Source organism: Protopterus annectens, chromosome 15.part0, assembly GCF_019279795.1.
Source record: "Protopterus annectens isolate FY-2018-M chromosome 15.part0, PAN1.0, whole genome shotgun sequence".
Taxonomy (NCBI): Eukaryota; Metazoa; Chordata; order Ceratodontiformes; family Protopteridae; genus Protopterus; species Protopterus annectens.
The window spans coordinates 601,461,306-601,486,430 of record NC_056749.1 but is presented as its reverse complement, the minus strand read 5'-3'; the positions used below and the strand labels follow the sequence as shown (position 1 = coordinate 601,486,430).

The 25,125-nt window shown below is 40.3% G+C and overlaps 1 protein-coding gene across 5 annotated transcripts in view; it reads right to left on the bottom strand.

The window, feature by feature from the left end:
* The window catches only part of PDZD11 (PDZ domain containing 11), a 723,877-nt gene that overhangs the window by 460,276 nt on the left and 238,476 nt on the right, over positions 1-25,125 (bottom strand). For all 5 annotated transcript variants that reach the window (XM_044057429.1, XM_044057432.1, XM_044057428.1 and 2 more), the window contains one exon: positions 14,660-14,763. In XM_044057429.1, coding sequence (XP_043913364.1) covers positions 14,660-14,763 — 104 coding nt within the window. The remainder of the gene's footprint in view (positions 1-14,659; positions 14,764-25,125) is intronic.

Sequence of the window (25,125 nt, the reverse complement as noted above, 5' to 3'; positions counted from 1 at the left end):
TTGCTTATATATTTTTGTAGTCTGCACTCAGGTTAGCCATACTGGACACAGCCTAAGGTTATGTAGCAAACATACAACACCTGCTACATGTGCAGGCATAAGCAACATGGGAAAACTCAAAACAAAATGAACATGCATTGAATACAGATATTCTGCTGTCCGTGACAAGTCAGACAATGGCTGACCATGCAGGTCAGATTCCTTAGATAGGAGCTTTAATTGCCTGGTACTAAGAGATGATAAGATGAAAAAGTTTAAATAACTGTAAACCTAGAATCAGACAATAAGGGAAAGTCTTAGACCAAAGTCCTCCAGAGATTTACAGTAACTTTTTTTTTTTTTTTTTTGGAACTGTGGTCCAGAGAGGTAGTCTGCTTGATTCGAGAGATAATGTAAAGACTGTTCCATACAATGAGAAATACATAATGAGGCTAACGCTGAAATTCTGTGGGCTGCCAACTATGATCCTCAGAACAGTAAAATTAAGTGTTAAGAGGAATACAAGCACAAGTTACATCAGATTACCACATTTAAACACAAGGTAAAGCGAAAACAGTGTTAATTAGCAGGATTGTGGGAGATGCACCTTCCTATGCTGGGCATCAAAGGATTATGCCCCTGCAAAAATGCTTCAGTGGCACTGCAGAGAGGTTTCAAGATTTGCTGCATTTGTCAACTATATTTCATTTTTTTACATTCTTAAAGGCTCACAATTATAGGGCTTGCATCTCCAAAAGGGAACCAGACACATGACCTGTCAACAAAACTGGAAGACTTTGTTTTTTATACCGCTTGCATACAATTTAACTGCAACTTTCTGGCTGGTGTACACTACTTTAGCAAACAGGCCATGCCAGGGCCATTTATTGTTGGGAAGGAGTGTGACTGAAAATGCGATGCTGACACTGGATTCTATTTGAGAGAGTCAGGCTTCCAGTTTTCGTAAGCAGCACAGTGACGGGTGACAAATGAAAGCTCTTCTGTAAACGGACTCCTTTTACTTGGAAACAGTACAACACATTAGTGCACAACTCTCCCTGTCCACCTTACATAGTGCACCACACACTACACTGTTTTAGTCAATGGTTTTATATGATTATATGTTCATGAAATTAAGGTTATTAAGGTTAGACAAAATTACCAATCCTGGGTATCCCCACATAGATACCATCTAAACAGGGCCACATAAATCATAATCCTCACTTTCATAGGTGATCTCATGTTTTCTGTATGCTGCTTGCAAAGTTATATATTATTATTATTATTATTAATAATGATTAATCAGCTTAGATAATATATCATATCCAGTCTGAAGAACAGCAGTCAGATTGGCCTGTTATCTGTTGTGTATATCTGATTAGATCTGTTGAAGTCTATCTATTAGACGAAAGCGCTCATCTGTTGTGGTTGGAAGTAAAAAGAATCGATTTTATTACCAGTGTGGTGTTTTGGACTTTATTTCTTTACTACTTGGTTTGGTATCAGTTCCATTATCTGTTGTGTATAACAGGGAAGTCATCCACATAATGAACGAGATACAGCCATCTATGTATTACTTTATACTGTTTGCACAAAAAAAAAAAAAAAAAAAAAAAAAAAAACACACTAAAGGTACTCCTTATCCTTACACAGCAGGGAGCTGAAATAACCAAATAACCAGACTAATCTGTCAATTGGCAAAATGTAATGAGCTTGTAACAGAGCTGACAAAAAACAAAGGCTGAATGAGGTCATGAGGGTTACGCATGCAGGGATGGATGGCTGCTGCCAACCTGTGCTTGCAGTGTGAAAAAAGTCATCAATGTGCCAAATCTCTACTATGGGATATAATCCTTACTGTGTTTCCCTGCTAAAACTACCAAAGCTCTCATTTCCTTCTCTTGGCTGAGAATTGCTGTTGATAGTGTTTGGGCCTACATTTTAGTTTAGAAAACTTATGGAGGAGATCCACACCAAGTACATGGAAATAGAAAAGTAAAGAAAAGATATGGAAGTTCACAAGCTGTACAAATATAATGTGCTTTATTTCTATACCTCTGTCAAAATAATCAAAATACCCAGCCAACATAAAACGTTAGCAACTTTTTAACAGATATTTCTCTAAAATTAACAAGCCAGTAGAGAGAGAATTTATTTTAATACTAACTTTAAAGCAAACATAACCCAAAAGCAGGAATACTGTGCAATATACTTAGTATAGTTGTGCTAACAAATTAAGCTACACAGCCTAAGTAATCACCACTTGTTTTCTGGCTTCTCTCATACACTACTTGTTTATATGGTCACAGGGGTGTGCTACACTAATGACCATTAGGACCTTTTTAAAATTAGCCATGCATCAAAAATCTGACAACTTCTGGTACCCTTGACAGTGTAAGCAGAGGTGTGGGAGATGAACCACTTACAGGTTGCCTGTGTCCATTAGAGACAGAGGTGCCAAATCAGGGATTAAGTTCCAGTTCCCCACCCAGTTGCCCAAATTACACTTGGAATTGGGTTAGGGAGAAACTTTACTTCACTTAGATGGGCAGCTTGTTCCAGAGAGGGGATAGTGTGGGATACATATCCATCTCTCCTGCATGTCTTATTTGTATCACAGACAAGGTTGAAGTCTTTAGAATGGGTAATTCTGGTATAATTTGTTTTGCGGATATGCAAGAGGTCCATCAGAGTGGGGTCTAAAGAGATCTTGTGTTGCAGGCAAAGATCCCCCCCCCCCAACAGCTTGCAGGAGATTGAAAATAGGGACAGGACATTGAGGTGGTCTGCACAGGGCATTTTATTCACACCCTGTATTATTTTAGAGAGGAACTAGTGTGGACATTCTAGTTGTTGGATGTGTTTGTTTAGGATCATAGGCAAGCACTACTCTAGCTCTCAAAGATTCACAGGTGTGTACTAGGCTAATTACCACAAAGGCCGTTTTAAGGTTAGCCATCCATCCCAAATTTGACAAGTTCTGGCACCCTTGAGGGACATTTTTAAGCCTAGCAAATTTCCCTTTTTTGTATGAATTAACCTATCCCATTTGGTTAGAGACTGGTCTTACCCATCCCAAGGCTGATGATTACATATTACTGCTCATGAAAATAACTGAGATCATACCATAGATAATTTAAGGGGACTCATGCAGGGGGATAAAGCATTTAGGAGCTGCCTCTGTCTGTTAGAAGTACAGGGGAAGTCTTGTGGTAAATTTTCTGTTTCCCCATCCACAGATCCAAGTTGTGCTTCAGTATGGACAGGGCTGAACTTTGTTTTATGTGGATAAGGAGTCTGTTCCAGATCAGTGGTATCCTCTGCAAGATATACCTGTCCCTCCAAACCATTCTACTGATGATGCAAAAAAGATTTATATCCCTAGACTGAGTATTTCTGATGCCATTTGACTTGCTGATGTGCAGTTAATCCAGCAGTACTGGGTCAGAGGATGCCTTTTAAACCAGACACAGGTCACCGCTTAACAGCCTGTAGGATACCAAGTATAGTGACAGGGCTATGAATTGGTCCATGTACAGCATGTTGTTTAGGCCCTGTATACTTTTCGCAAGACATCTCTACAGGCATTCCAGTTATTGCATGCATCTTGACAAATACATGACAAGGGAGATTGTATTCAGGGGGAAATTACATCTCTACATCCAAGCACAATCCCTGTGTTTATAAGCTGTGCAGTATAGAAGGCCTTTATTTCAACAATGAACACGTTGGTCAAAACGTTAGGTCTCTCTGCATTAGTTCTCAAACCCTGAACATCAGGGGCATATTGTTAGTGTGGTATAGAGGATTTCCCAAAGGATACAATAATGAATTATTGGGCATTTACTTCAGTCCATGACTGTGGTACCAGTTACTTATTTGGGAAAAAACTTTCTGCAGGATAGCAAAGTCATCTGGGCATTCAATTACTGCTCCTGGCTTGCAATCAATCTGCAAGCTAAGCCAGACAGAGCCCTTTGGTATTTGCTTTTACTTCAGAAAAAGTAGATGACAAAGAGAATGAGGTCCCAACACAGAACCCTGGAGGGCTCCACTGGTGACTGGTCTCTTTGTGGAGGTAAATTCCCTATTTTAAAATTTCCTGTGCCCTGTAAGCCAGTTAGCCATCCAGTGGGCGACACAGGTTTACTCAGTTTATTTAGCTTTTCCACTACACCTGAGTGGGGAACTGCATCAAAAGCTTTGCCCAGGTAGTGGTACGCAGTGTGTACCATTTTGGTTTCATTCATTGCTTTGTTGACCTTTCCAAATAAATCCACTAGCTTGAGTAAGTATGACTTGCCCTTGACAAATCCCAAGAGAAACAAGTCCAGTGTTTGGAGGTTTGTTGTATTCCTGATAGACTATTTCCATGGCAATTTTTTTGGTACATACCAAAAGTAGCCACTGCCCTCAGTGAAAGGTCTGATGGGTGTCCTATACACTGAACAAATCAGTGACCTCCTTGGACACGGATGCCATCTTTGTTTATATGTTGTGTAACTTAGAATGATTTCCTCACCACCACAAAAATGTGATGATTAAAGCCTAGATTACTGTCTACATGTGTCCTCAAGTCCCTGAGTACTGGGCTGACTCTTAGAGGTGTGTTAATATGGTAGTTACCACGGGTGGCAGACTTCCTGAAGGATACTATCTTGTATTTCTTGGGCATTTAGTTTTAGACAATGGCTCTACCACCAGTTTGTCTCAGTTAGCCCTTCTTGGGGAACATTGTTGGTGGAGGATTCTTTGAGTGCTCCTAATTTGCAACTGCCTGCAGATTTGGTCATCCAAAAGCCTTTAATGTTGGCCTTAACTTATGAGAAGGTGCCAAAAAAGCAGTCCCAGGACTGATCCCCAGGGAACTCCACTTACGACTTATGTAGTGGTCAACTCCCCAGTTCTAACTTCCTGGGTCTTGTCCATGAACCAGCTGGCTATCCACTGGGTGACATAACAGTTCATACCTAACCTCTTCTGTTGGTCAAGAATGCCAGAGTGGGGTACTGTGTGAAATACCTTGGCCTGGTCAAGGTAGGTAATTCACAGTTCAGTTATCTTACTTGCATTCTGTCATACACAACACATACATAAAGGAAACATGAAAACTTGTAGGAAGCCAGCATGCTTAAATAAAACTAGTGAAAAATGCAGTTCACTAATACATTTGGTTATGTAGTCATTTTAATATCAAAAAGTAATACTTTCAATAAAAAGGAACAGTTACAGATAAGCTATCAATATTTTTTGTTCATTTTTCAAATAGATCTCTGCAAAGAATGACATTCTCATCTTAATTTCTGAGATGGACTGTGCCATCTTATTACTTCATCTCTCTCAATGCAACCTTCCTCAAAATTCTATTAGTGATTCATAATTGTCGATTAGCAGAAATGTAGTTACAGCTTCTTCCCATGTCTCTTCGTAATTCTGAGCCCTTCTGCATGTCTGAGCTTTGAACTTTCTTTTTAGCAGCAATCTGAGACCAAGACTTCTATATCACTGCTCTAAAGACAATTATTCTAATTTTTGCCACTGTGTGAAGAATTTGACGATCAACTTGTGTGTGTGTGTGTTTTTCCAAATCGAAAGAGTTAGCAGATTTACTGCATTCTACTTGTTAAATTGCTACACACTCCTTACACTGTGGATACGATGCCCTAGAAGCCACAAAAGCAGAGCAGCTGTGTCAGGATCTGTCATTAGGAGACATGCATGAATGAAGGAACAACCTCGCCCTGATCATGTCAAATCTAAATTACTTTATGCACCCTTGGATAAGGACCGCTTGTTCGGAGTAAAAGCGGAAGAAGTGCTTAGAAAAATCGAAAACAAAGCAAAATCTATACAAACAGTAACAGATTTCCTTCAGGTACAACCTCCTGCACCTAGCAGACAGGGGCAAGGTAAGCCCCGCAGGGACAGACCACCCAGACGCCTATCCCTGGTACAGCACAGAACCAAACAAACAATGGACCACTTCCACTCCAAAGGCAGGGAGTTCTAAGCCATTCCTCTATGGCAAAAACTCTCAAGGATTCCCTCTTCCCCCTCTGCCCCCTTTTCACTCACCAAAAACTAGGAGGAAGGCTTTCCTTCTACAAAGAGAATTGGATTTCTTTAACAAAGGGCCAATGGGACTTAAAGATCATTTCTCAGGGATACAAATTCTCCTTCAACGAACTCCCAATTCTAAGAGGGTACCCAGACCCAACTCCAAAATCAGTGGGCAGAGGCACTGAAACAAGTACAAACTCCCATATTCCACAGGGCAGTAGAACCTGTCCTCTCAGATCAAACCGGCAAAGGCTTTTATTCCAGACTATTCCTTGTTCCAGCAAAAGACGGCACTTGGTGCTCCATCCTGGATCTATCCATTCTGAACACCTTCCTGGTGGTCCCCAAATTCAAAATGCTAACTTTGCAGCAGCTGCTACCTATGCTAACAAAAAATGCCTGGTTACCCTAGATCTAAAAGATGCCTACCTCCACGTCCCTATAAGGGAATCCTGGAGGAAATTCCTTCACTTCAGAGCAGGCTCACAACACTTTCAGTTCTCTGTGCTACCCTTTGGCTTATGTACTGCTCCCTGGGTATTCACCAAATGCTTAGCCCCAGTCATAGCCTTTTGCAGACAAAAAAATATACAAATCTACCTTATCTGGACAACTGCCTCATCCAGGCAGACTGCAAAGAAAAGCTCCTCAAGGACCTCCTCTTTGTCAAAACCCTCCTAACCTCCTTAGGGTACACCATCAATGAGAAGAAATCAAGGCAAACATCCTCCAGGAAGATAATTTTTGGGGGGGCACTGCTGGACACAGCATCCCAAATGGCCTATCCCCAGAAAAACACAGCTTCCTGCCTCTCTCTTCTACCCAGCTGGCTTCCAGAAGTCACTTCATTGCAAGGAAGTTCCTGCAAGCCTTGGGGTACATGGCACCTTGCATCCTTATAATTCTCCTCAGGCCAGGCTTCACATGGGGAAAACTTGAGTGGTACCTAAAGAACCTTTGGTGTCAGCACTCTCAACCTCTAGAGACCCCTCTTTTTCTGATCCTCTGTATAAGGGTAGAGTTTCTCTGGTGGGCAGGGGCCTGTGCCCAGAACAAGGCTCTTCCCTTCACCCTCTGCCCAACCAGGCAGACCATTACCACTGACGCCTCAGACATAGCTTGGAGCCCTCACCTAGAAGATATGTTCACCCAAGGTCTTTGGTATGCCCAGCACCTTCTCTTACACATCAACCATAAGGAAATTATGGCAATACAAAAGGGTATGGCATCCTTCAAACCCCATCTCAAGCCAGGGGTTCTCCTTCTCAAAACAAGACAACAGCACAGTAATGTGGTACATCAACAAACAGGGAGGGACCCAATCTTATCCTCTGTGCAGGCTAGCCATGAACCTCTGGCTGGCACCCTCTTCCATGGGACTACACCTGATATCACAATACCTACTAGGGAACAACACCCTAGCAGACCACTTAAGCAGAAACGTACTGGACCCCCATGAATGGCAGCTCCACAGAAAAATCTTTTTTTACAACTCACTCAGGCATGGGGGACTCTGGAGGTGGATCTCTTTGCTTCGCATCCCAACGATCAGCTGAAAAAAATTCTATACACCAGGGAGCATCAGCACCTAGCATGGAAGGTGGATTCCATGACCTTCCCCTGGAACACCCTTTGTGTACGCAATCCCTCCTCTGCCTCTTATCCCCAAGGTACTGATCAAAATAAGGCAGGAGAGACCAAAGACCACCCATATTGCTCCAGATTGGCTCAGACAACATTGGTACCCCTTACTGTGCAGCCTGACCTTACAGCCTCCCAGGCAGCTTTCCCTGATCTCAGACCTCTTAACTCGTGGGGGAGGGGATGCTGCACCCAGATTTGCAGACTCTCAAACTATCAGCATGGTTAATACTCTAAAGGCAAACAAGGGGCCCCTATTAAGCAAACAGGTCCTAGACATTATCAAGAGGCCAGAAGGCCCAGCACCAGAAAATCTTACAAGGAAAATGAAAGAGATTCTGCTCCTGGAGCCAGTCCAGAGGGGGAAATACCTCACAACCTTCCATCCCCTCTTACCCTGGACTACCTAGTGGAGCTACTTAATAGTGGCCTCTCCTTCTCTATTAAAATCCACACCTCAGCCATTTCAGCTCATTTTGATACACCAGCAGACCCTGATTTCCCATCCTTAGATTAAACAATTCCTCAGAGGGGCTTCTAATATCAGACATCCCAGAAGGCAACCCACTCCAGCCTGGGACCTGAATTATGTTTTGGAAAAACTAACTTACAGAAACAGATACTTGGTGCCAGAGCCATGGGCTCAAGATCAATGCCAAGAAATGTATAGTTATCCCCTTTGGGAAAAAACATGTACCCTTGAATTACCACATAGGTGGCAGTACACTAAACACCAAAAGTGTGAAAGAGACTTAAGGACACAGATGGACAATGGTCTCACCTTTGATAACCACATCGCCACAACAGTCAGGAAATCCTATGTGGCACACCTCATCACCAAGGGCTTTTCATCCAGAAAAAAAGGTCATTGTCCCACTGTACTCATCCCTCATTAGACCCATTATAGAATACAACACCCAGTTTGGTATGTACCTCTCAAGACATCTACAACAACTGGAAAGGCCGCAGAAATACCTCACTAAAAGAATCACAGGCCTAAAACAAATGACCTATCCTGACCGTCTAAAAAAACTCCAGCTATATTCTGTTGCATATAGTCTACTCAGAGGCGATCTCTGCTTAACATACAAGGCCATGTCAAACCCAGAGCTGTTGGACATCCTACACTTAAAGAAATCCCAACCCCTCAGAGCCACACGCTCCAGGGATCTAAACCTTGTCATCACAATGAACAAAACATGCTGGAGGGATAGGTTCCTGATCCAGAGACTCCCCAGACTCTGGAATAGACTGCCCATACATGTCAAGCAGAGCGCCTCTTTGGCCCTCTTCAAAAGGAACCTTGACGATTGGATGGGAGATAGGAAATTCACACCAGGGATCATGTCAGTCGCTTTGCTAGACAGGGGTCCAAGGAAGTAAATATTGTGGGAAGAAATAGCCAGGGAATTGTTATGACTAGGCTTGTATAGGCCCTAGGGGCCTAGTACCAACCTATGAACCACCCTTCGAACCTGTTGCTTCAGCAGAACTAAGATAGCTCTCCTGGAAGACTGCATTTCTCTTAGCTATCACCTCAGCCAGAAGGGTTTCAGAACTTCAGGCACTGATGGCCATTGAGCCCTTCATCATCTTCCATGCAGACAGGGTCTCCATGAGGACTAATCCCTCCTTTATGCCCAAGGTGGTATCTAATGTAACTCTCAACCAGGCCATACATCTACCCACCTTCTTCCCAACTCTCAAAACAAGGGGGAAATAATTCTGCACTCACTAGATGTGCACAGACAGCTCAGACACTATCTGGACTGTACTAAATCCTTCAGGAAAAAAAGACCAACTACTTGTCAGCTTTGCCCCAGGGGCATAGGGGAAGCCCATTTCCAAACAAACCATTTCCAAATGGATGTCACACTGTATCCATTTCTGCTACAGCATGCATGGGGACCCCCCCCCCCAAGTCTATTCGGACCCATTCCACTAAGGAAGCCTCTACTTCTACACTATTCCTCAGAGGAGTTCCCACCAGGGACATCTGGAAGCTGCCACCTGGACTTCTGTCTATACCTTTACCAAGCATTACCACCTACCTCTATTTTCTAAGGCTAGGGCAAGGTTTGCCTCTGCAGTTCTGCAGGGCATGCTAACCCATTCCTAGGGCTCTTACTAATCTTACCACCCCTCAACTCAGCTATGGGAATCCTCCCACAGGTGATGACTGCAACTGTGAAACATGAAGAACTTAGTACAGTTGTGTACACTTACCATAAATGTAGATGTTTGAGCATATTCACTGTTGCAGTCCTGGTTTCCCACCCTCCTTCCCTTATATCTTCTTTCTTTAGGGAGACATAAGTTTCTAACAGTGGCTTTTAACCACCAGGGCCACCTTTACTATATTTACTTGGACCTCTGGTTAGGGCAAGAAAAACTGATGTAATGGCATTGGCTGCCTTCGTTTATAGCACTGACAACCCGACAGCAGCCGACGCAGAAAAACATTGACTCTGGTATTCAGACCACCCGAGGGTTACCACAGCAAGGATAACCCACAGGTGATGACTGCAACAAAAAAAAAAATCCCACTCTGGAGTGACTGGATACAAAACTAAACAATAAGATATTTTAAGTGTACTTCACTTTAATGCATCTGCTTTTCATCTAGTACAGACTTAATCAGAAAAATACACGTGACCAGTGACCACACATCTATTTAAGTACAAATATTCAGTCACATTATATTTTTAATTAACTCATTAATAAACCCAAAACTATCATTTAATTTAAAAACATGTTAAAAATATAAATTAAATAATACTTATTGCAATCTTCCCACAGAAGCAATAACATTATTAGTTAACCAAGTGCGAGAGTGAAGAATGTATGTTTTGTACACAAGTACTTCTAGCTATTTACACAAATTTACCTTTAACCTTCTATCTTTAAGAAAACACTTAGTATTAATAACTTCATTAAGCTCAGGGTGTTCATCTGCTATTAAAGCAATTTGCCATACGTTTCCCTTTTTTTTTCTATATGGTTCTTAATCACAAATGACACTGTTTTCAAAAAAGAAATTGATTTTTATCACTTCCCTCTTTTTTAGAAACAGGTTACAAAGGACAACATTTATTAGCTAGCGCTTATGAAGTTTTAAACAAGACAGGCACATTTTGCTCCTATACTTCACCAACCCTTAGATAAGTGAAGGGTGGGCAAGAAAGGTACTATCAACAATACATTAGTATGTAATTTAGAAATATCAGTTGACAGTTATGAAACTTGTAATACAATTAGTGGTTATTATAGCAATAACCCACGCCTGGGTGTGGGTAATGCTGGATTTACCCAAGGTTGGTGTGGTTTGGTCACGAGAGCAAAGCCCGAGTGGCCAAACAAAGCCAACCGTGCGTAAATCCAGCATTACCCACACCCAGAAGTGGGTTATTGCTATTATACAATGACATTATTTAAGAAAAAAAATAATTACTTTTCTTAAATAATGGCATTGTATAATGCCTCCTTGCTGCCCTTCCGCAGCCGTCTAGTATTCTGTGGCAGTTCTGATGTACTGCGCATGCGTATGCCTACGCAGTACATCAGAGCTGTGGGTAAAAGCAACGGAGAAAGCAAGATCTCCATTGCTTTTTACAAACTGTTTTGCTATGTTAAATGGATTTAACATCTCAATACAGCTTTAAAAAAAGCAACGGAGAATCTCCGTTGCTTATTTTAAAGCCGTCTCGCTATGTTAAACTCGTTTAACATAGTGAGACATTGTTGCTGTAAGAGTTATAGTAATGGAAAAAGTTTGGGCGACTGGACCTTTTTCCATTACTATAACTCGGATTTACAATGTGCACGCTGACCAATCAGCGTGCATGTTTTTGAATATTAATGGGGGAGTCGTTGTATAATGGTATATTCTAAAGGGTTAATACTGATATATACAAAGCTGTAGGGGAAAAGCCATATTCTGTATACAAGAAAAATACTTGTTTGTAAACTTTGTTACAACACTTAGGTTTTACCAATCGGTACCAACAAAGAAAAAGGAACCTATAAATGTGCTTTTTAATTCCTGTAGATTTATAAATGAGGGCTCATTTGTTATGGTGTCTCACAGACAGGATTTGTTAATGTTACAGAGAGGTATACGTGTAAAACTAAAAGGTGTTTATCAGAGTTTTATAGGGTATGAAGCTTTCTATGCTGGAATGACCTCTAGAGCATTTAATAAGAGAATCAAAAATGTAAAGATACTATTTACGCCCTTTATAAACATTGCACAGTGTGTAGAAATTTAAAAAAATGTAAGTTTTTTGTATTAGCGCAAGTACTAAAGAGGGGGAATCTTAAGAACCATATAGAAAAAGGGGAAACAGTAGGGCAAATTGCTTTAAGAGTAAATGAACACCCAAAGGCTTAATGCATCCATTAATAAGTGTTTTCTTAAAGATAGAAGGTTAAAAGTAAATTGTATAAATAACTGTAAGTACTTGTGTACAAAAAATACATTCTCCACTCTCACGCTTAGTTAAGCAATAATGTTTTTGCTTCTATGGGAAGGTTCCAATAAACATTCATTGATTTATATTTTTTAACCCATGTTTTTAAATGAATTGTGTTTATTGATGAGTTAAAAGTATGTGACTGAAAAATTTGTACTTAAGAGATATGTAGTCACTTTGTATTTTCTGATGAAGTTTGTATTAGATGAAAAGCAGACACATTAAAAGCAGACACATTAAATTGAAGTACACTTAAAATATCTTATTTGTACAGTTGTGTTCAGTCAACTCCAGTGTGGTTTTTGGTTTTCTTAGTTGCAGTACTACATACCGGGTCTTCTTCTTTTGCTGTTCTAACAAATACCCATTGACAGAGGTCAAATATCAATACAATTGTGTTTGTCATCACGTTTGCTTTAACATAAAATATTCCAATACCTTGTACAGATCATGATTTTAGAATTATTAATGAAAATATGAAGAAGCAATATTTGACACCTTGAGGCACAGTAGGAGATAATTGAAGAAATGCTTGGAGGCGCACTCTGCTGTAATGAGTTGTTAAGATTGTTGTGTCTTTCGGCTTTTTCCCGGTTAGGGGTCGCCACAGCGGAACTCAGGTCCGCTAATGATTGGTAGTTGATTTTTATGTGCCGAGTTACCAGCCCTGATGCACAACCTTCAACGAAGGTACGCACATTCAAACAGTTTTAAACCAAAGGAAAGGAGATGACATTAGCAATTAACTGTGTGAGGCAATAAAACAAAACCTTTGATAAAACAGCCAAGCACAGAAGCACAGCAGACGTCCACAAGAACTTCAGTAAAAATAAAACTTTAATAAACGAGCGCTTTCGCAATCAAACTGATTGCTTCATCAGACCATAAACTCTTTAAACATGAAGACATTTTTGGCTTGCTTAAGCAAGCTACAAATGAGTACCCTGAATCTTTCAGCAGTTTTGATAACCTACTGCGACAAACAAGATTTGAGTCACAGCCTTCAATTCATTCTTCGGTTTGTCGCACCTCAATTCTGCCAGCGCTTTGGGTACAAAATTTTGTTTTGTTGTTTTTTTAAACATAATTCCCTACAGCTAGAGTAACACATTTCAATTATTTTTACTGTATGCTTACAATTCAAGAAAATATCAACATCTCAATGCATTAGAAATGCTTAAGAGACACTCTGATACCTCTCTTGTCAAGGAATGTTTGGTAACACAGCTTACTGTAGGCTGACAGTCAAGGGGTGACTGGATGTCAGTCCTTGGCAGCTAACTTTCAAAAAATACAGCACCAGCAACATTATCTCGAGGAAAGTGCACTTGCATGTGGCAAATAATATTCCCCCTCATACTGTTGCCACGTAGCAGATTAGACCATAAGCAAAAAAATGGGGTTTTCCTTAAGTACAACAGCTGCTCAATGGCCCTCAACTTTCACAATGATCACATGCAGTTACAGAATGCATTTGACTGCCTGGTGATGACCCATCTTTTGGGAATCCAGAATGGAAACAGGAGGACACCCCAATGCAGTGATTTGAGGTACTAGGCCAAAAGGTACAGGATGTTAACATGTTAGCACAGCTTGGAATAGCAAGGGACCACTCAAAAAAAAATGTATGAATGGGTTTACTCCTCTTCAATCCCTGTTCTTAGAATCCATGCCAGAGACACCAGCCATCCAAATCAGTGCTAGATATCTTTATGCTTCTTTAAACCCCAGATGTGGGCATGTTTAGTAAATGAAAGCAGCTCATCAATTACATAGTCTAAAGACTCTTACAGCACTTCCAAAACCCAATGAGTATTGAAGATTACTAAAAATCTGTAGGTTTTGTTTTTCAGCATTGAATTCATTTTTTACTATACAAGCATGTGCCTCAGTATTTCTAAGCATCACCACTTTGTAAACATGAAAAATCACCTTGATGATTTTTATTACAAGAGTTGGTGTATAACATTGGGAGGGTGGCCTAATGGTTAAAGAATTTGCCTTACAAACAAAAGGTGCAGGGTTTGAGTCTCTCAAGGGATAATTGGCTAGGCTTAAAATGGCTCGCAAGGGCAGTTAGCCTAGTACTAATCTATGAACCTATAAACATTTGGGCAGTGTATTGGGAAGAAACTAAGTGCAACAGTGGGTAGAAACACCTGCAGAAATCACGTATTCATCTGCCACATAAACACACAATGTGTGCACACATCTATCACATTTTTCCAATGCTAAGACCACTGCTGCTTGTGCTAATCAGGCTGTTCCAAAGTGGCAGAAAATAGCAGGCATTTTGACCTACACGTTTCACTAACCTCATCCATTTAGTATTGAAAATCCACCTTCAATCTTGCACAGATGTTGCAATCTGTGTTACCATGTCTTCGTACAAGTAATTGTTAATTCATTACCAAAACATTATGGGATTCTTCAAAGCCCTACGTACATTATTCTAAATATACGTATGGCACTGTACTTTAACAAAAGTTAACATGCTGCCCAGTTACCTCTTGTGTTGGAATCCAAGCTGGTGGATCTTCATAGGAAGGGAGAAATACCACAGGATAAGCATAGTCATCATAGGGGATTTTGGAATCCATAACCATAATTCCTGAAAAATAATGCAAAGACATCCATGATCATTGTAGAAACACTGGGAAAAAAAAAGGGACACACACACACACACACACACACACACACACACACACACACACACACACACACACACACACACACAAATAAACCATCAAGAAATATTACTGCTCATCCTAAGCAAGACTCTTTCCCTTTACTGGGCAATATAAAGCTGCCAGACAGAACACTTTGCTGCCATGTCTTGCCAGTTCTCACTTTTACAACTTAGAAGAAATCTCCACTGTTAGCAGTAGGTCTGACAAACCATCAACTACACAGCACAACATGCAATACACTACACATAACATGACAAAGAACTTGTCTACTGGTACCAGATGTCTCCGTCATGAATACATTTTATCATAACCCCCATGTGGCTAGCCTTATTTCTAGCCACACAGCTGAGTGAAGTGTCTAGTTGTATGTGCATGTATTATACAACCCAAAGTACAGCAAAGGTGAAGGGTACAGTAATGCTTGTGCCGCAGTCCTTCCTCCCCTTTCTCCTAAATATAGGGCAGAGCTTGTTGTTTAGGGAATGAGGCACCACCATGCAACCCCCACTATATCTGATCACTGTTTAGGGGCAAAATGTCAATGTGTGTGTGGATACATATGTTTCAGAGTGTGTGCATGCATGTATGTGATACAAGTGCACAGTAAATGTCTGAATGATCACTGCTGCATTAGTCTTAGCTGTATGAGTTATATCTAGGATAGGACATAACAGTCAGCCAACTTCCAAAGCTTCAAGGCACCTTCCACATGCCCAAGCCATTACTAAGCTCAAGCACAGCTGGTTAAAAAGACAGGTTTGAGCACCAAGCCCTTCAGAACTTTAACGCTAGCTGATACAGGAAGGTAGCTAAGGCCTGAGAGGTCACTGCAATGAAAAGAAAATATACATATCCACCCCTTGGCATATAAGCACACACAAAAAAGCAAGCACAGAGGAAGGAAGCAGCTACTGCAGCAGTGATCATTCGAACATCTCCAGTTATGGTAGGTTTACATACACAGCTGTACAACGTTCTTCACATTGAGCAATGCTGCAGTAGCTTAAGCTGTATGGGTAGATCACCCTAGCTTAGAACATCTGGGACGTGGAAGGGGAAGGGTCCAGGAACCCTGGAGAATGGTCCTAGTAAAACCTGTCCTAGAACTAGAGAAGGAATCTAGTTTATTATGTTTTGTAAAAGTATGCACATATACTTTTGGAGCCCAACCTTTTCCAAAAAGCCACAGATGAAACCAAGGGTCTGGCAGAGTGGACCTTGACCTTGCCTGAAATAAATTTTGTTGCGTTGGGAACAGGTAATAGTCAGGGACAACAGTATCACATCTTTTTTTTAGCTAACTTGTTTCACATCTCAACAACTACTCTACTATAACCAACCATTATCCTTCAGGAGTATATTTATTTAGTTTATTTACCATGTTGCTCCTTTCAGCTAGTCTGTATCTGATCTAGTACTACTGCACTGTCTCACTCTACTTAATTTAGTATTCAAATAATATATCATATTTGTTTTAAACACACTATGATCTGTTACCTTCCATCAGTGTATTATACTGTTATTTTGTCTTACTTGTTGTTGTTGTCTTTCGGCTTTTCCCGGTTAGAGGTCGCCACAGTGGAACTCTGGTCCGCTAATGATTGGCAGTAGATATATCGTAATACATTAACTTGTACCAATGATTCATTTAATATTCTAATATATAAGCAAACAATCAGTATTGTCAAATTACTACTAGAGCTTCTCTTCCTGGGCCTCTGACGAAAAGGAGAATTCTTATACCCAAACAGACTTTCCCAGTTAAAAAAAATTAAAAAAAAATAAAGATACAAATGTGGATATCGGGGGGGGTGGACTTAATACACACAGCAGTAATCATTTCATTCTAATTGGCCCTTGCAAGCTCAGACATTGACTGCTACATGCACTCGCCCATAAGACAAATCTAAACTAATGAAACTTGTACCTGTGGGGATAAAGCTGGATCCAAGGCGAATCTTGTTACCTGCTGCTAGAAGCTATGTACATCCTCAATCTGCTTTTGTCAGTGTGTAAAAGTTTTAGAAACAAATAAGTGGAGACAGATTCATTTGAGAGCCTATATCCAAACAATTCTTGTTATGAAGCAGCCATATGAGAAAGAAGCAACCTAGAGGTAGAGAGAGAGAATCCATGGGAACTGGAGTAAGACAACACAACTACTGTGACTGAATTAAATCCTAAACCTTCAACCACCATAAAGAGCAATGTCTTAGATGGTGGGCAAAAAAAGTTTACATTTTCATTCAAAAATATTCCTAAAAGAGGTGCGCAGAAATAAAGATTCTCACTGCATCTGTCACCATTCAAGTAACTTAATGGACAAGAACCCAGTGGCTCTTCTTGAAAAGAAAGCAGTTAGTTTAAATGCCAAAAACATACATTCCAACAAGCAGTCACTGAATCACCAAACGACTTAACCATCCTGCAGGAAGGTCTGTCCCCAATAACTACTGCCAAAATCCTGGACTGAAACTAAATGCCAAAAATGTCTTATTTCCTTTGCAAGTCATCTGCTCCAGGGAATGACCACATTAACATGCCCCTGAGAGGTGTCCCAGTTCAGGATTTGAGAACTTATGTGGAGAGTGACTTAACTTTTGGCCAACGTGTTCATTGCTGTAAAAGTCCTTGTATACTGAAAAACTTATAAAAAAAGGATTGTATCCAGATCTAAGGATGTCCCTGTTTCCCTTTTCTCAGCCCTCATTAGGCCAATCAGTGACTTTAATGCCCCCTTTGGCAAGTATTTGTCCAGATGGGTCTGCTTCTAAATGTTGAACTTTCACAACTTCGAATTTCTTATGATCAAGACCATAAGATCGAAGTTGTGAAACTTCAAACAGTTTAAATGGTGATCGCTGTACAGCACAGAATGGTATAGTTACCATTTTCGTCACTGTAGTGCGATCTCGGAGTTGGTATATTTAATTAGCAGGGGGTGTGGGGAGTGCAGGGGGACTTGCCCCCCTGCAAAAACAAAGTTTTTTGGTTCTTATTTTATTTAAATTTTGAAGTTTCAAAACTTTTATCTTATGGTCTCGACCATAACAAATTTAAAGTTGTGAAAGTTCAAAATTTAGAAGTAGACCCGTCAAGACACATGCAACAACTGGAAAGCTTATAGAGGTACCTTACTAAAAGGATACAACACCTGAACAATATGTCCTACATGAACAAACTGAAAGCCCTCTCACTATACTCCGCACCCTACAGACTGCAAGAGGTGATCTGTGTCTGGCACTCAAGGCATCCTCTGACCCAATGCGGAGTGATTTACTGAACATCAAATGGCATCAGAAATACTCAGTCTAAGCATCTAAACCTCTTCTGCAACATCAGCAAAACAGTTTGGAGGGGCAGTTATATTTTGCAGAGGATACTGCTGCTCTCGAACAGATGACACATCCATGTAAAGCAAAGCTCATTCCTGTCCATATTCAAGCACAACTTGACTCTATGGATGTGAAACAGAAAATGTGTCCTAGGACTGCTCCCTGTATACTACTGGACAGAGGCAGCTCCTAAATGTTTTATCCCATGCATGAGTCTCCTCAAATTATCTATGATATGCTCCCATATGCTCCTATGGGATAGGTTACTTCAAGCACCAAAAGGGAAATTGGTTAAGCTTAAAATGGTCCACAAGGACTTCTTCCCTTGTACTTGCCTATAAAACACCCAAGCATGAAGATGTCAGAATGGTTTCCTGACCTCTTACCTTGTACCTCCCCGACTTATACCCAGTACTTTATTTCAGACTTGGTCTGTATTTTCCTAGACTGGTGACCAGCAAATGTTCTACCCAGCTGTGTGGTCTCCCATCTCCTTCATTCTTTAATTCGATTTCAACATGGTGACCAGCTGCGAGGAAACTGAAAGTGACTGCAGAATCACTTGGCAGGGAGGAAAAGACAGCACACAAAGGCCACAGCCAGGGCAGGCAAAACCATAAGTCGAGTTTAGTTTTTGTACCTGGTAAGGTAGTACACTTTAGTCCAGACTTTGAAAGTATAGTGCTTTTTTTGTTGCAACAGGTACTTAGTATTGAAAAATCATCCCACTAGATGGCCCAAATTCTATAGAACTTTTGGAGTAAAATCCTACTAAATAATCTTGTAACCATACCATCTAAATACTTGACACTGACGGACATTCCTTATATTTGTCAATAATCACTAAAGCCTGTTTCTCAGCATTCTCAGTGTAAGGAATACCCCTTTAAGTGTGAATCAGATAAACACCTCTGATCTCAACAAACATTAAAATTACATTAAGTATTAAAAAATTAGGGCTTGGATCATTTCTCCAGCTAAACTTTTGTTCAGTCTAATCTTAGCGGAGGAATTTACATTTTGTTTCTGCTCAGTATTGCTTTTACTTCATGCAGTGGGCCCTGGTAGTCTGCAAAGAAACAGCAGACAGAATTATCTGAACTATACCAACCAAGTGAGAGAACCCACCCCATATTACCCCCTCCAAGTTTCTTAATCCTAGTGTTTGTTCCACAGTACCCATTATCTTAATATACCCAAGTAAATGGGATACATTTAGCTTTATCCTCAATATTCTCTGGTCATTAATGTCAAACTGTTCTCCATTAAGGAAAAAGGTTTCAATATTCATAAAAAGAAAGTGTCTTACTTAGTTTCAAGAGACACACTCAGCTTGTGTGGTTGGAAAACAAGAGTAAACTGTAAACGGTTATTTACTTAGAGCTTGGTAAAAGGGATGGGTGCCCAAGACACATTTTCCATAGACCTCTCAAATGTCCCTATTTTGGAGGACTGTTTCTATTTTCAGGCCTGATTTAGGATGTCACTATTTTTGGAAGTCCGTCCCTATTTTCAGGCTCAGTTTTACACCATCACCCAATTTTCTGAATCCCCCCCTAATTACATATTATTGTACCTGTGTAGAACACAAAAATTCTCACCAGATAACCAACATACTAGTGCTAGCAATAATTTAAAGAAAGAGGGCACACATCTTGCATCTCACTTTTTCGGAAGCAAAAAAAAAGATCTTGTGTGGTAGAACTTTATAACGCAGTTCATTGAAGTTTACAGATTTTACATGGTCTCATTGATAATGTGCTTACATTTGTGCATCATTTATCACCCACTCTTTTTTAAATATGTTTCCAAGTAGTATCTCACAGTCCTACTGGAAATAGGAAGAGCTATGTGCTACTTAGTTTTCAAATTTTATGCTAATTAGATGTCCAGATCTTTAACTGGCTGTTTCTAATTTTCAAAGACCTTTTGTCCTATTTTCAGTCCCTGTAAGTTGAGAGCATAGCCGGCCTTAGGCATAGGCCAACAAGGTGGCCACCTTGGGTACCACTCTAGCAGGGGCACTTTTCCAGTATTTATTTATTTTTATCTAGTAAAGAAATGGCTTCTTTAAAATATGTTGAATGAATACAGGAAAAAAACTGAGGAATAAGACAGTGTTGGAAAAAGGAAGAAAAAAGTAACCAGGATGGTGTAGGTAGACCAGAATAGGGGGTTGTGTGTGTGTGTGTGTGTGGGGGGGGTGCTGTGGAGCCCTTTTGCCTAAGGCAACAGTTGACTAAAGGTTGGCCATAGTTGAGAGGTATGGTTTGCCAGTTTTCAGGTGCAACACAAAGTATCATTAAACAAAAGTGACGCACATACTTCACTCATTTTCTATTGCTGAAAGTTAGTTGAGGTTCACAGATGAACACTAGGCTGACTGCGCCAAAGGGTTATTTCATAAGTATGCAAAAAACACCAAATGAGGATAGAAATACGATTTGTATTACCACAAAAGGAAAAACTCCACTGCACTTCTGAAATTTGATTTAATCCACTCGAAGGTAAAAAAGCACAATAAATTCTTCTCCACAAATAATTTTCTCTAGCGCCTCGGCAAAACTTGCCTTTACAGAGTAAAAATTCCACAACACTGAATACTCACTTTAAATACATTTCAAAAGACACACCTCTACTAACAATCAAGTAATTACTATCAATTGATTACTAATTAAGAAGAAGACAAACTACAAGCAGTAAAAAAATGTTAAAAAACATCTATACTAAAAAGAATATATACATTTTGTTATAAACTTATACCAAACTTTTCCAAGAACAATCATGGTTCAGTCCATTTGGATTTAAAGTATTAAATTTTAGTATAAGACATAATTCCTTTCTCCTTAATATTTGTTTTACATGATGTTCACTACAGTATATTTCATTATTAACTTTATCCAATACTGTGGCTTTTAAATTGTCAGGTTTACTATTATGATACTTATAAAAATGTACTGCTAAAGGGCTACTTTCTTTCTGGTTTTTAATATCTCTAACATGTTCTTTTAACCTACAACACAACGTTCTCTTGGTTTCTCCTATATAAAATTTTCCACACGGGCATTCTATACCATAAATAACTTGTTCTGATTTGCAATTAAAAGTTCCTTTAGTATCAAAAACAATTCCATTAATAATTTTGAACTGTGGAACTATATACTTACATATAGTACACTTTCCACATTTTTTAGTACCTTGATATTGCACTTGTTTATACATTGACATCCTAGGTGTTTTAAATCGACTATGTACTATAAAATCCTGAACATTCCTTCCTCTACTATAAGAGAAACTAAGCCCACTGTTGTTCAAAAATTCCAGTTCCTTAATAAGAACATTCCAGCTAAACATAACTCGTGTCTTAACTTGTTCAGACAGTACAGAATATGTTGAAACAAAATAAACCATATCTTTTATTTCTTTCTTATTACAGTTGTTGCACTTACTGTCATTTTTATAATTATTCTTAATTTTTTTAAGACTATTTTTTAATTCATTCTCAGAATATCCTCTGTTCTTAAATTTATTATAACTTAACAGATATTCTTTCTCCCTCATGTTAGGGTTACTACATAGTCGCTTCACTCTATTAAATTCAGTGTAAGGAATAGATTTAATTACATGTGGTGGATGGTAACTAGTGCCATACAACACCGAACCTGAACCCTGAAACTTCCTATGTATTTGATGTTCTATCAATAAATTATTATGTCCTTTTAAAGTAATGTCCAAATATTGTACTGTATTGCCCATTTGTAATCCATCAAATTTTATATTCATATTATTATTCTCTATTTCCATCAAAAACTGATGAATGCTATCTTGTCCTCCCCTGCATACAAACAACAAATCATCAATATAACGGAAATATCTATAGACATATTTTTTATAAAAAGAATTGGCATATATATATTTTGTCTCAAATATACCCATAAAAATATTGGCATAACTGGGGGCAAAGGCAGCCCCCATGGCTGTTCCTTGCCTTTGTCTATAGATTTCTCCGTTGAACTCAAATATGTTATTGTTTAAACACATGTGTAGCAATTCTAACACGTAATCAGCAACAACTGTATCACCTATACATTGCTTAACAGCCAACAGTCCATCCTCATGTTTTATACTTGTATATAAGCTCACTACATCTATCACCACAAAATACATACTTTCTTCCCATCTTATAGTTTTTATACAATTAATAAGAGAAAATACATCCTTAATATATGATGGCAATTTATATACATATGATGCTAAATATGTATGTAGAAAAGTAGTAGTTACAAGGCATGCAGTCCAGGAGACCATTAAGGAGACTAGCCCAGATTTCCAATTTCCCCAAAGCACTGCCTGGTTAAGTAACTTGCTCAAGGTCACAAAAGTGGAGCCTCACATAGACCTACTAAACCAGCACTGGCAAAAGATACACAATACACGAAATCATACTCGGAGGCTCTAAATAAAAACCTGCAAAAGCATCAGAGAGCTCCAAAGCAGACACCCACAAAACCTGCACCTCCCGTCACAAACCAGACAACACATAAAACACAAAATCAATGTGCCGCACAATCACAGCCCTTAAGGCAAAATAACATACCTAACACACTAGTAATAGGTGACTCAATAGTCAGGCACACTGATGTCCCACTCACTAGGCCAGACAAAGAGAAGGTTACTGTTAACTGCCTGTCAGGAGCTAGAATCCACCACATAACACACACACTCAGGTCACTCCAGAACAAGTACAAATATGACACTGTCATTGTTCATGTTGGTGTGAATGACCTGAGCCATACCTCCCTGGACTACATGGAAGAGCTCTCTGATCATGTAGCCCAGGCGGTTATGACCCTGACCTTGAGTAGCATCCTGCCCTCACCAAGAATGATACCTCAGTATAAAGAAAAAATTATCAATTTCAACAATTGGCTAAGCTTCTCGTGTCATTCAAAGGGGATCCAGTGTGTCAGCCTGGGATGACATGCTCGACAGGCTGCGTTGCTTCGCAAGAGACGGCTTGCAGCTGTCACCCCTTGGCTTTCGAATACTGGCCAAGGCTCTTGCTGCCCCCATAGTGCCTTTTTTAGGCAAGGCTCAAAATTCAGACCCACCTCCATAAACAGCACAAGTAAAAAACTGAGGGTTATGCTACTCAACGCCAGGAGTTTAAATCTCAAAATGCATGCGCTTGAAGCACTCCTAAGTATGGAGAACGTCGACATCTGTGCAGTAACTGAAACTTGGTTCAAGGCTCCAGAGAGCACTCCAGCACTTCTGGGCTACAACTCATACCACACATTTCGGCCACAGAACACGGACTGAAACACAAAAGGAGGGGGTGTATCCATATTCATCAAGGATACCAACACCTCTAGGTTAGTGGCGCAGATACCTCTGAGATCATCCATGTGCAACTAACATCGGGCAAATCTGCAATGCAAATTGTGGCCTGCTACAGATCACCCTCCATGATCCAGGACCACCACTCCGCCTTTCTGGAGACACTGGAAAACATGAACGTCCTACCGAACACCCTGATCTTGGGAGATTTCAATTACTCTACCATTAACTGGGAAAACTACTTGAGTACAAACTCCCTGGAATTTATCAACTCAAATGCCCTGGATCAGCTGGTAAACTCTCTACCAGAGGCCACAACATACTGGACCTGGTCATCACCAACAAGGGCGACAGGTGCTCCGTACCTGAGGTCAACCCGTCACTGGTTAGATCAGACCATAAACTAATCACCCTGGATGTCCACACCTCACCACCACCCCCAACCAAGGAAACCACAGTGAAAAACTTTTCTAAAGCAAACTTCACCTTAAGTCAGAGGTGGGAAGTTTCACAGCCCCCACGCTAAAGGATAACACTACCCAAGATGCAGAATCCTTTACAATTGCACTCCATGAGCACCTACAAGGATGCATGGATCCTGCCATCCCTAGCAAAACCAAGACTCACTCCCCTAAGAGAAGGAAACCAGTCTGGTGGACCCTTGCCATAAACAGGTTATACAACAAAAAGGAGGAAACTAGTTCAGAAAAAAAGCAAATCCCAAGAAGGAAAGACATCCCTGATCAGTATCAGTAAGAAACTAAGGTCCCTCATAAAATCATCCAAGGCTAACTTCAAAAGAAAAATAGCCAAGGACTCGAAAGATAACCACAAAGCCTTCTTTAGCTAGGTCAAAAATCTAAGTGGCAACTCGCAGATATGCTCCGAGATGGTGCAAAATAGCACAAAATATACTGAACCTACTGATATTGCCAACATACTGGCAGATAGATTCAGTGCAAACTTCACCTCCCTCTCACCTTCAAAAGGGCCCACAACAATACCGGAAAAGTGTAGCGTCCCGGAAATCACAGAAGCACAGGTGAAAACAGCCCTCTCAAAAGCCAAAAACACAGCATCAATGGGGCCAGATGGTGTCCCAGGCTGCATCTTGCACAAACTACAGAACAAACTAACCCCCCACCTAAACACCCTATTCAACCTCAGCCTCTCCACAGGCTATGTGCCCATAGAATGGCACACAGCAATGGTTATTCCGCTCCACAAAGGAGGAGCCACAACTGACCCTGATAACTATCACCCCATATGCCTGACCTGCCTGGTCTGCAAGGCTATGGAGCGCATCATCATGGAACTCATTAACAAAGACATTGGGAACCTTCAAACACTTGACATGACCCAGTTCGGCTTTAAGGGCAGATCATGCCTACTAAACCTGGTTGACTTCTTCGAGACAGTTGCCAAGGCCATAGACGAGGGAAAGGTGGTTCACACAGCATACCTTGATCTCGCCAAGACATTCAACACCATTCCTCACTCGGGTATTATAGAAAAAAACTCACCAGCCTGAACATAAACCCCTACGTCACAAGATGGGTTGCCAACTGGCTTACAGACAGAACTCACACGGCAAGAATAGCGGGCTTC